Here is a 12,291-nt window from a genome sequence, read left to right as displayed (position 1 = left end):
GGCTCGAGTGGAAAAACCGGCATGTTTTCCACAATCGACTGCTTGAGCGTGTCCGCCGGTCAGACTGTCCATTCAAGGCCGCTTAAAGCTTCCATCCATTCTGTGCTCAGTGCACCAGGGGATCTTTTGATGTAGGCACCCACCACAAAACACAGCCTGTGACCTTAAGTAATCCTGTCGCATCTGTGCACTTGATCTGAATTCTTTCTAAGAATGTCCACAATCTGCATAGTTTAGAATATGAAAACTAGTGACAAGTTGATAGATTGTTCCTCTCTTAAATTGTTTTGTAACAAGCAGAAAGCGTGATCTTGCAGGATGACAGCCAGTGAGGCGTGTGTGTGGGTCACACCCTGTGTTGTCACTGTCTGCCAAGCCCCGGCAAATAGCAGGATACAGTCCTTCGGCTCTCAGACTGACTGTGGTTATAACACATAGTCTCAGCCTGAAACCGCCCCACAGCCCGTACTCTGTCCGTCTGCATTGCACACACAACTGGCACACGTAATCTTTGTAGATACGGCAAACTTTAATCTGATTGTCTGACTTTGGCTCACTGTTTTTTCACGGTTTGTTGTTATCAGTCGAGCTGGAAATAAAGTCACATTTGCAAGGTAAACTAGGATACAATGACCTTCTTTGAGGATGAAGTAATCTCTAAATTTGAAAGTATGTGTGGCTAGCGGTTTTGAAATTTGCAAAATTTTAAATCCAGTTTTGGGGCCTTTGTGGTATACGTTGAACTGTTTTTGTGAAATAACGGGTAGTTTAGATTTTGCCCTTGACATGTCAACACATTTTCCATTTCTCCTTTTCCAAGTGACTGTCAAAAGCGACTGCTGCGTCATTAATAGTTTTCAGCTAAACCCGCCCTAAAACGGCACGTAATAAACTAGATTTCTTGGTGGGCGGTTCTTGCCCAGAATAGTCGGCACTGTGGTTCAGACCTTACGGCTCAAGTCAAAGGTCTGGCTATTCACCCTCGTCTATTTAGCATGTACGTTTCGAGCTTCCAGCACAAGCAAGAATTCTTAATTTCTCAAGAAGCTGTAATGCAGGTTTATGGTGGAATACTCGCCAGTTTGTGTAACAAAGCCTGACTGATAAAGACAGATGCGTAACAAAACATTAAATGCAAAGCCGCACACGCACACACAGGGAAAATTCCTGATGCGTTAATGATGCACTGCTTCTAAGGAGGCCACCTCAGCCCTTTCCCCTCTGTTATCGCAACTCCCATTTCAGTCCCGCCTTTCTCTCTCTCAATTAAAAATCACATGGAGGGAGTTTCTCTCTCTCTCTCTCTCTCTCCCTCATCCTCATATCCTGCTCTCTTTTGGGTTTTTTTGCTGCCGTATTATCTTTCTGTCCCAACTCTCTCACTTTCCGAGGCAATGACGTCTCCTCAGTCTGAAGGCTGTTTTTCCTGGGTTGTGTGTAAAATTAGAACATTCGTCAGCACCGTTTGTAGCCAGAGGATCATTAAGCCAATGCTTCCCCGGTCAGACTCTAGAGAAATTCACAGAATTCAACAAGAACCCTTATCAACTACCTTAAGAGTTCTAGAACTATCTTGAGATGATACCGCTTTTGGCAGACAACTTGCATTGAATTATCCTATACATTTGTTTCTAAGTATGTGCAATCCCCTGGGATCGAACCCATGACCGTTGCATTGTTAACGCCATGCTGTTACCACTGAGCTGAGATTTCTAGAACTGTTGTATTAAATGCTGTAGAATTCTAGAACCATTTATCATCTGTGTTTGATTTCTAAATCTCTTTATTAGCTGCTGTAGAATTCTAGAACTTTTATAGTTTACCTCAAACTTTGAGAACCTTTCATCAACTACCTTAGATGTTTAGAACTAATTAGTTTTTGTAGAGTTCTAGAACCTTTTATTGTCCACTTTAGAATCTCAAAACCATTTATCGTCTTCCTTGGAGTTCCATAACCTATCTGCCTCAGGATTTAGAATTCTAAAGAATTTGTCATGGAATTTTATCACAGTATCTTAATGTGTACCTTGTATATAAGTTGCATTTATCACACAGATTTTTCTGACGGCCTTAAACTTTATTATTTAAATTCTAGAACTCTTGAGATCTTGAATTTTTTTAGCTGGAAACTGGATTTGTAATGCTTTTGACTAAATATGTTGACCAGAGGCTACAAGCTAGCAGTAACAGAGACTGGTTCAGTTCGGGTCTGCTTTGCTAGCTTCTTTATCGCTTTCCTGACTGTCTATTTTGCTGCCGTTCTTATTCCTTTTATTTTTTATGATGTGGATTGGGTTGACTAGGCGTTGTGGGAAAATGGATCGACCGTTGCATTCCGACGTTCGGTTTGAAGTTGTTTGGTGGGAATGCTGTCGCGGAAGGGTTAAATGTCTGAAATGACACATCGATTGCTAGCAAGAGACAGCAGGGGAGAAAAAACAACAGTACGCCTGAGCTCTGAGGAGAAATGGCGCGGAATGTTCTCGCTCGACTGTGCAACACAGCTTTTATTGTCTGTTTAATGTAACTCCCAAATATTCCCGTTGAGGAACTCCCAGAGGCGGGAAAAAGCGGGAGACCTCACTGGTAAGGGAATGAGGCGATGGAAATTATCCTCAACCGCGGCTCGCTCTCGGCAATTGAGCGTGATAGGTGTGTGCGCGCGTTTTCTCCTACCGTGTGCTTCGGTCTCCTGTAAGCCGCGGAGCAAGAGTTTCCCGTTTGGGCTCGTTAACGGCTCGGCGCCGCCGCTAACGGCTCGTTCTTTTGAATCGCTGCCAGCAGTATGCCGTATCCTGGACACGGAGCCGGCGGGAAGCGCGAGGCAGAGCTGCCAGCAGCGGCGCGGGTCGTACCACCGCGTGGCTCCGTCGAGGGGGTGAGGGGTTGAATGCGTTCTCTGAGACACTGCCAGGGTTGAAGTGCGAGCGCTACGCCTCCTGAATCCTAATGCCCTCATTCGTCTGAGCGCCGAGCGGCCACCAGCCCTCCCCTCTCAAACCCATCCGTGTGTGTGTGCGCGTGCGTGCGTGTGCGCGCTTTTGTTTTTGTTGATGCCGCGCATGAAAAATCGGCTGCGGTGATGGATGAGGGAGTTTCTTCAAATCTTGAGTTACAAGTACAGAAGAAGACTCCAATTAATCGTGCGTGGGCTGTCAGTAAATCTGCCTCCTTCCGGCTACTACTCTTGCTCAATTCTGAACGCGTTTTGGGTACTTTGGGTATACTGCAATGAGATCACCGTAAATACTACCTCTGTTACTACGGCTTTAATACAAATTAATATTATAGTGTAATAATCATACCTGTTATAAGACTTTACTAACAAGCGGTTTTTCAAAAACAAATGCCAACTAAGGATGGGTTTAAGTCACAATCAAATTTTGGTCTCCTCTTTAAACAATATTGTTGGTTTATTTATTGGACAGGCATTCGTATATAGATCATATGTCCTGACGCTTAAATGGAAAATAATTTCGATATTTAGCAGATTGAAGATCGATTGAAGGTTTATCATTGAGTAAATAAAATAACCATCCTAGTGGATAAAAAATGTGTTAAAAAACCCTTAGAGGTACATTCAAGCAGTAATCTGAGCTTGAGATCGTAATATAAGACCAGGAGATAGGGCTGTTCAATTAATTGAAAATGAATCGTGATCGTCAGCTTTGGACTTCATCAATTACAAAAACGAAATAATCGAGGTAAACAGTTATTGTGCTGCATTCCTTTCTGTAAGGATCCTTTATTTTCTTGTAGTAAAAATCCCCAGCGCACCCTTTTCTTTACAGTGTTTCAGCAGTGCTATTTCTTTACATTTACTTTAAGTTAAATTCAGAGTTTTAAAGGTCAATGAGTAATCGTGTTAAATAATCGTGATCTCAATATTGGCCAAAATAATCGCGATTAAGGTTTTTGTCATAATCGAGCGGCCCTACTGGAGGGTGGGTTATTATGAGCTGGGCCAGATAACAAGCACACCAAAGAAACACCTTTTGTAGATACCATATAATAGCAACACCCGGGATACCTACTGGGAAACCCATGTCTAGGTACCAGAATATTGAAAATACACCCGAGTCGACATTGTGGCAGTCAGTTTTGCAAGCCCTTCCCTTAATTATTTAAGTTTGCACACACACACTTCTCTCGGTTGTGTCTCGGACGTCTCTTATGGAAAGTGAGCAGCAGGATTCATGTGTGAAACCCCTGATACCTCACACATCAATAATCAGCTCTGGGCAGAACCTCTCTCTCTCTCTCTCCTCTTTTAATGGTGTCTAATGAATTTCATTCCTCTCTGCTCCATAGTAACCGCTCGCCTCTCTCTCTCTCTCTCTCTCTCTCTCGCTGTAGGATGTGGTTTTGTACTGTCTGGAGAATAAAGTGTGTGACGTGAATCATCGCGATAATGCGGGTTACTGCGCTCTCCACGAGGCCTGTTCCCGCGGCTGGCTCTCCATCGTGCAGCACTTACTGGAGCACGGGGCCGACATCAACTGCAGCGCTCAAGACGGCACAAGGTACACGCACACATGCATACAAAAGCTATTACTCAGATCTTTGAGCTTAAAAACCCTAGAAGAATAAAAGCCACACTGCCCTCAGAGCGCAACTTGTTTCCATGACTTCCTGCGCTTTCGTCATATTGCAAGCGTCTCAGCCGCTCTGATAATTACACGTGCATGCACGCACTGCCGCGCGCACAGCCTTTTTCAGTAATTATATGTTTGCTAATAATGGCTTTACAACAACAGAAGAGGCCGAGAATCTTAGCTCGGATAATTACCGCACGAAGAGCAGATTAAGCGCATGAGATCCGTGTCTTCGGTACGCACTTAAAAATCCAATTTCGTTTAGCGTCCCGATGTCTGTCTCGGAGATGAATGACACTGACAGGTTTTAATGACTGCTTTATTGGCCAATAGGATCATATAAGATTAAGGTAATTAAGGCCGAATGGAATAATTTAACTGATTATTGAAACTACACAAAAATGACAAAGTAAAGTATACTTTTGATTAACACCGCTGCTATATGGAGCGCTGACAGACTTTTAATTTTATCTTCGGACTGTGGAGGGATGGGCAAAGGTTAACCAGTAACATCATAGCATGACATTATCGATCTAATCCAATTTGTGGCATGATTAAAAACAAAAATGTGTTATTTTCTATTAAATATTCTTAACATATCATTTTTGATCCAATCCAATTCTGTCAAATTATCCAAAAATATTTTCCACTGAATATCCTGTTTAGCTCAAAAACGCATAAAATATCACATTATGCCAATATAATAAACCACAAATGTCTTAAAATTTCTGTGTTCCACGTCTTGACTGTTTTTAATCTTTTTAACGTACAGGCCTCTCCATGACGCTGTCGAGAACGATCATTTGGATGTGGTACGTCTGTTGCTTTCATACGGTGCCGATCCGACTCTAGCTACCTACTCCGGCCGCGGACTGCTGAAGATGACCCACAGCGACATAATGGAGTGTTTTTTGTCCGGTAAGAGCGCCTTTCCCTCTTCCGTCTCCATCCCCAGAATTCCCCTTCCATCAAAGCCAAGGGTTCGGCTCCGCTTGGCTATCTGGTTACTAAGCAACAGCTGGAGCGGAGGAGAAGCCTCTAGCACCGGCAAATCAGCTTTTCCCGAAAGGAGATTATGTGTGTGCGTTCGTCTAGGCACGTCTTTATTTCGTCTCAGGCGTTGTGTGTCTGTTTTGAAGGGTGTGCGGGTTGTCTCGCACAGCGCTGCTTGAAAGAACCAGGTCGGGTAGAGGAGCACAAATGGTGATCTGATTTTATGTTTTTTGTGTGGTTTCCAAAAGTTGTCTGGTTTGACTTTTTTATTTTAAATTGTTTTTATGACATACGCATTTATTTCAAACATTTATTTAAATAAGACAATACAGTTGACTTTTATTGTTAGTTACTTTATAACTGATCTGATTGTGACATCGTGTAGGTCAGGGGTTCCCAAACTTTACAGCCCACGACCCCCAAAATAACCTGCCGGTGACTCGAGACCCCCACTATCCTCGGATGTGATTTAAGTATACAAACGTTGCGTGCAAATGCGCACATGCACCTATTCACCTATTTTACTTGTTGTTATACATCAACAATGAACTATTACTGCAGGTGGTTGAATTTCATCAAACTGATTCGGGTGCTGATGGATGTACCTCTTTTCGTACCTGAGGACAATGGCCCCTCTGACTGCGGCGCTTCTCCAGGCTCCTACGCTGGCTTCCCTGCGTTGTCTTTGTTGAAATGAAACGTTGATTAATATCGACCAAAGTCGAATATCCTAAACTTAAAGCCTGAAAAATGATCTGCGTGCACATGGGACTGTTTAAAGCTGTAAATGGACTTGCTGCATCATACCTAATCTCGTTAATGTGACGTAATATTTGTATATTTTGTTACACTTATTGATTACATGCGCTATTTCTAATAAAACAAAATTGTACAACCCCGCGGTCGCGGCCTTGCAACACCCCCCCCCCCCCCCCTCCCCCCCCCCCCCCCCCCCTTAGTGTAGGTGATGGTTCATATGGAAGGGACTTTTGCATGTGGAGATGTCCACACAAGCGTGAGACGTGGCATTTACAAACGCTCTTTCTCCTTGACTCATCCCATCCAAGCGAGACAGCCCGAAAGAGACGGACTTTCTCTCTGTCTGTGGCCCTCGCCTTCTTTTCCAAAGCACGGTTTGATTAATGGTCTGAAAGTTTGGAGCCGAACTAGAGGGCAGCACAAACAAATTTTGTACACAGCTGGTGTTCGTTCTTGACGGAGTTCTTTCACCTCTAGAGCTGTCTTAATACTTGTGTGTGTGGATTAGCTTCAAGGCTGCCAGTTAAAGGGCGGTTCAGTCACATGCTAGAGGTTCACACTGACCGTGTGTGTGTGTTTGTTATGGATGAGTTTTGTGAGGCGGTAAAGCACTCCGGCCTGGAAGCACAGGGCAGCATTTTGTGTGTGTGTAAATCAGTAGGCATGTCCCGTTCTGCTGTCTGCTGCGCTGATTTAGAGACCCTCCCCAAATTTGTTTTCCCTCTGTGGGAGCCTTCTAATCAAGCGCGTCTCCCTCTCTCTTGCTCGCTCGCTCGCTCTCTTTCTGGGTAGAATCATTAATGGCTGCGCTGGCGAAGGCGGCTTCTGTAGCCGCTAGCAGCACCATACCGTGCCAAGAGGCAAGCGCTTGCACAATGTCAAGAGCTTTCACACTCACCGTAGAAGAAAATCCTGTTGATTTTTTACTTGATGACTGTGGTCTGTTTGCTTTGGGCTTGGGACAATAAACTGATCATCATATCGATCTGACATTATTTAGTTACCCTCACGTCATTCAAAACCCGAATGTGACTCTTTGTTCTGTGGAACAGATATTTTGAGAAATGTCTCTGTGGTTTTGTGTCCATACAACGGAAATCAATGGGGGTCAATGTTGTTCGATCACCAACGATCTTCAAAATATCTTCTTTTGTACCCAAACAATAATATATTATCCATCTGCTTTGTCAACATTTATGTTGGTGCATCAAGCTACTTCCTGTTTACATCACTGATATTCTCTCTCTCTCTCTCTCTGTAGATTACTTTGCCGACCTCCAGTGCAGAGCGGACGATGACCCCGGTGTGTACTGGGAATTTTACGGCAGCGCAGTGTGCGGTGAGTAACGCTCAAAAACACACACACTCTCGCACAAACGCAGTCCCAGAGAGCCAAATGAAAGAAACAAACAAAGGCAAAGAGAAATCGCTAAGAGTCGGGCACACAGACAGAAAGACAGAGAGAAAGACGGATAGGTATAGCCCTGGAGGTAAATCGCTGAGGGAACCGTCAATGTTTGAAGATGGTCATTGATCTAAAAATGAAAAAATAAATAAATAACAGGCTTGTGAGCTTTTTTCTCCTCCTCTCTCTCTCTCTGTCTCTCCCCCTTTCTCTCTCTCTCTGTGATGTTTACTTTAAAGATTTTACGCGTCCTCTGGGTGGTAGGTTCGGCACCATGGGGCAAAAATGTGTAGCATCATTTTTTATTGCTCATTTTTTTACGTTCTTAACGAATTCTAGCTGCGTAGCGAGAGTTCCCCTGGCTGTCGTATATCAGCAGATCGCTGTGTGTGCGTGCGAGCGGGCCCGTCTCCAGCTGGCCGAAAACAAACCCGTGCTACTGCACATTTTCCCTCAGATTCCTGGAATAACAGCGCCAGGAGAGAAGGGAGGTGTGGAAGGGTGCCGCGCAGCTATTTTGGGAGCTCTGCTCCGTTGACGTGCTGCCTCGGAAAAACACAAATTGTAAAAACGAGCCAGGGAGCGGGAGAAGGAGGCAGAGAGGCGCCCGAGTTTGTCCTCGTTTCGCTCTGAGGCACGAGCTGTTCTGCCAGACCTCGCGAGTGTCTGAAGTGCTTCGGCACGCACACGCTCGACTCCTCCCGCGGTGCCGCTTAATGGAGGAGAGTGCAAATAGGAGAGACTTCGGACGAACGTGTCTCGGCGTGAATCCGTTAGGGAGAGGGAGGGCGGGCGAAAAGGGAATCCGTGGGGATATATTAGGAGTAAATCCATTGGTAGCTCTCAAAAACACCTGCGAGAGGGAAGGGAGGGAGGTAGAAAGATAAAGAGAGAAGAAAGTGTGTGTCCACACGTGTGGTTTCATAATTCACACATCGTCTCTGGTTTCTAATCGATCACATCTCTCTAACAAACAGAGCCTGGCGACGACTCCGGTTACGAAATCTTGGCCAACCCTCCAGGACCCGGCGAAGACGAGGATGAACAGAGAGAAGTGTTCGAGTTCGAATTCTCCGACCGGCCACTGTTGCCGTGCTACAACATCCAGATTTCTGTCTCACAAGGGTAAGAACATACCACCACCTTTGAACTTGCCATTAACCTGTTATTGTCTATTTGTAATACTGATTGCTATAGGAATTTTTATTGCGTTAAGCGAAATTTATGAAAATTAGCTTTGACTATTTATTGAAGATTGTTGATTTTAAGCTGTTTCGTATTGATCACAATCAATCGGTGATACTAAAGTGATACTAAAAACCCTGACTGTGATACTAAAAACCCTGACTATCCGTATTGTGTTAATATTGAAATATCGTAAATAATAGTGCATGATAACATCGTAAATAATTTAGCACCTGTTTTTGCCTTAAGAGTCACAATGGTCACATACTGTCACTGCCTTGATACACCCATATATGTGATTCATTGTCCAGAAAAGAAATAACGCAAAATTGAAGATTGTCTTTTGACGTTCAACATTTTTCAGATCTGCCAATACATCAAAGTATCTTAAAAACTTCCGGGACTTTATTTTCGTTATTATTATTTAAAATATAAAGTGTATGTAATATAGTTTATGTACTCATATTATATTAAAAACTTAAATAGATATTGTTTAATGAAACTTGTAATAGAAACATAGACAGAACCGCAATGTCAAGATTTATCTATTTAGCCATAGAAGCTAGAGCACAAAAGATTGGTATTCGTTAGATAATATTTGATCATTTTTACAGTGTGTTATTTTTTGTCGTACCTGAGGCAGGTGTTCCCCCCCGGGTGATGTAACAATGTTAGTTTAGCTTCAGCGGAGACGCAAGACCCGTCGCGTTTAAACAGCAGAGCGACAGAGAGAGAGAGACAGTCTAGTGACATGCTGCTAAACAGACACAGCTAATTACCTCCCACACAGACTCTAGCTCGACCAGTTTCGCGCGCCACTCTCTCTCCAGACCCCCCGTCCAGACCCCCATTCACCCCCCTCGCTCCCAGGCTCAGCTGCCGCGCTCACTGTTGTGTATAATCTTCAGTCTGCGCTTGTCTCTCGGCTGCCTTCCCTTCCCCCCATCCTCGCTCGGCACTGCTGCCTGATGCAGTATTAATGGCTTTCTGCTCTCCTCACATTTCCTCCCCCTCCTCGCTCGCTCGCCCGTCTCTCTCTCTCTCCATTCAGGGTTTCGGCGCTCGGCGAGAGCCGCAGACCGACTCAAGTGTCATCGATTGAGCGCTGCCTGTTACTGCTTTCCCCGCTGTGTGTGCGGGTGTGTCAGACAGACTCTGTCTGCGTCTTTTGTGCCTATTGCGTGTTTCAAGTTCAGGCCTTGAAAATCTTGGTGTTATTTTGTCTTATCTGTGCATGTGTGCGCACAAGGGCGAGCGTTGGAGCCCGTTTTATCGGATATATCGGATGGCGTGGATGGCGAATTCCGATTTGGCGTGCTACAATATCCGTTTGCTGTTATATATAAATAAAATGCCCATAAGCACTAAAATGCATAAAAAATGTAAATCTGTCGGTCGCAGAATGTCGTCAGGGCAATATGTGGTTGCTAAGGATTTCATTCGTTGTCAAGTCTGTTACTCAAAGTATGCTCGTATGTTCATTAGCCAACAAAAATCCAGAAATCCCGTATCCTAATTGCTCTCTTTCTAATTCTTTTCCTCAGGCCGAGAAACTGGCTGCTGCTTTCGGATGTGCTCAAGCGTCTGAAGATGTCCGCCCGAACATTTCGCACCACGTTCACGCACGTAGAGGTGGTGACGATAGCCGAGGCGGAGTTCTACAAGCAGGCGTCTCTGAGTCAGCTCTTCTCTTGTTCGGAGGAGCTTGACGGATTCATGCCCGACAGCAAGGAACTCTTAGATCTGGTGGAAATAAGCGCCGAGCTGGTGGCGCTGTTGGGGTCGTCGGTGGAATGCCTGGACGACCGCTGGGAGCCGACTTCCAAACCTCGCTCATGAACTTATGCACGCACACACACATGACGGACCCTTGGACACCCAAGGAGCACTAGAAGTTAAGGACGAGGATGTTCTGGGACTTTTTTTGACTTGGAGACAGTTTGGTCTCAACGCAGAAGAGGATTCCGTTTGGCTATGAAAAGGTTTCAGAACGTCTCGATGCAAACCTGTACATACTGTACATTCTGCAAATAGAGAAAGAGGAGATGAGATTTGGAGCGCTGTCTCTAACTAGGAGATACGAAGCCATGCTCGAAACAAGACACTCTTTCGTATAAAAGAGTTGTTTTTTTTAATAGAAATATAACTATATATACAGTCACTGTATTTTATTTGTGTGTATTATAAATAGATATAAATATATATATATATAAAATATAAATATATATGCGCTGCCTTTTTGTCTTGTTTAGTCAGGTCTTTATTTTATAATTGAATGTTCCGAGGTGTAAATATGTCTGAATCTGGGTTTTAAACGTGGAAGAAGCAGCTCACAGACCCGAAAGCCACTTCAACAGGAGTTCATAAGCGCACTTCGTCTGTGATTCTTTGCTGGACGTTTTTATGGTGTTGACCAGTAACCGGGATTTTTCGGTCTCAGTGTTAAACTCTAAACTACAAAGCCGGTTCGTACTCTGTACGCTGGCGGTTTGGCTTCGACTACAGTCACTTATTTATGAGTAGGAATTAAGATATTTGAATGTGGCTTTTCATTTGTAAGATATTAAAGTAATTGTAAAATACTAATCTGACGCTTTGTTAGGCAAAGACATGCTTGAACTTGTAAATAACGGGTTGACTATTTCAGTAACATGTTTCTGACGTGTGTTATTATTGTTTTTCGAGCAGTGTTTGGACTTTGTAATTACATACGCTATCATTTGTATTTATATTTTACCAAAAAAAGTTCCTTTAAATAAATGGCAATAAAAGATCTTGTACATCTTGTGATCTTTGGTTTTTAAAGGCAACGTTTGATCATGTTTACATTATTTTGCCAACCTGGAGTTTTGCATCATTCCAGCTATTCTAGTTTGCATTCTTCCTTAGGAAATTGCATAGTGCTTGCAGCGCCAAGGTCAACGGTTCGATTCCCATAGAAAACGCTTCGGATATAAGCCAAGTACATAAATGTTGATGGAAAATAGTGTAATTCAATCAATTCCTCATTGATATTATTATTCCCCTAAAAAAAATATTTAAATGTATAGACTTGGTTAGGACATTTGCTTCACCTAGGCATTAAAAGTCTGAGCGTGTTGAGATTGTACGACTGCTCCGTTTAATTGATGTGCAAAAATGAAATGGATCATTAAACCGCACGGTTTATTGCTATAATCGAGAATTAAGACTTAAATTCCATAATGACATTTCTGCCATCAGGTGAGCTTTATAAAACATGAGACGGCAACATCCTGTACCGCTGGACAAAACAGGAAATGAAGACAGAGTCACCGGATATTAGAGGCCTGAGGCAGAAGTGAGGGAAGCGTTTGTCTGCCTGATAACAGCTTC

At 43.7% G+C, this 12,291-nt stretch overlaps 1 protein-coding gene across 7 annotated transcripts in view; it reads left to right on the top strand.

Moving 5' to 3' along the window:
• The window catches only part of bcor (BCL6 corepressor), a 37,139-nt gene extending 25,422 nt beyond the window's left edge, over window positions 1–11,717 (top strand). For all 7 annotated transcript variants that reach the window (XM_079471656.1, XM_079471655.1, XM_079471654.1 and 4 more), the window contains 5 exons: window positions 4,357–4,523; window positions 5,368–5,513; window positions 7,609–7,686; window positions 8,730–8,877; window positions 10,482–11,717. In XM_079471656.1, coding sequence (XP_079327782.1) covers window positions 4,357–4,523; window positions 5,368–5,513; window positions 7,609–7,686; window positions 8,730–8,877; window positions 10,482–10,776 — 834 coding nt within the window. In that variant the 3' untranslated portion in view covers window positions 10,777–11,717. The remainder of the gene's footprint in view (window positions 1–4,356; window positions 4,524–5,367; window positions 5,514–7,608; window positions 7,687–8,729; window positions 8,878–10,481) is intronic.
• The last annotated feature ends 574 nt before the right edge of the window (window positions 11,718–12,291 follow it).

The sequence above is a fragment of the Barbatula barbatula genome (genome assembly GCF_947034865.1).
Source record: "Barbatula barbatula genome assembly, chromosome: 13".
Classification (NCBI taxonomy): Eukaryota; Metazoa; Chordata; class Actinopteri; order Cypriniformes; family Nemacheilidae; genus Barbatula; species Barbatula barbatula.
Note: the sequence above shows the minus strand (reverse complement) of the source record. Positions and strands in the feature narration are given on the sequence as shown.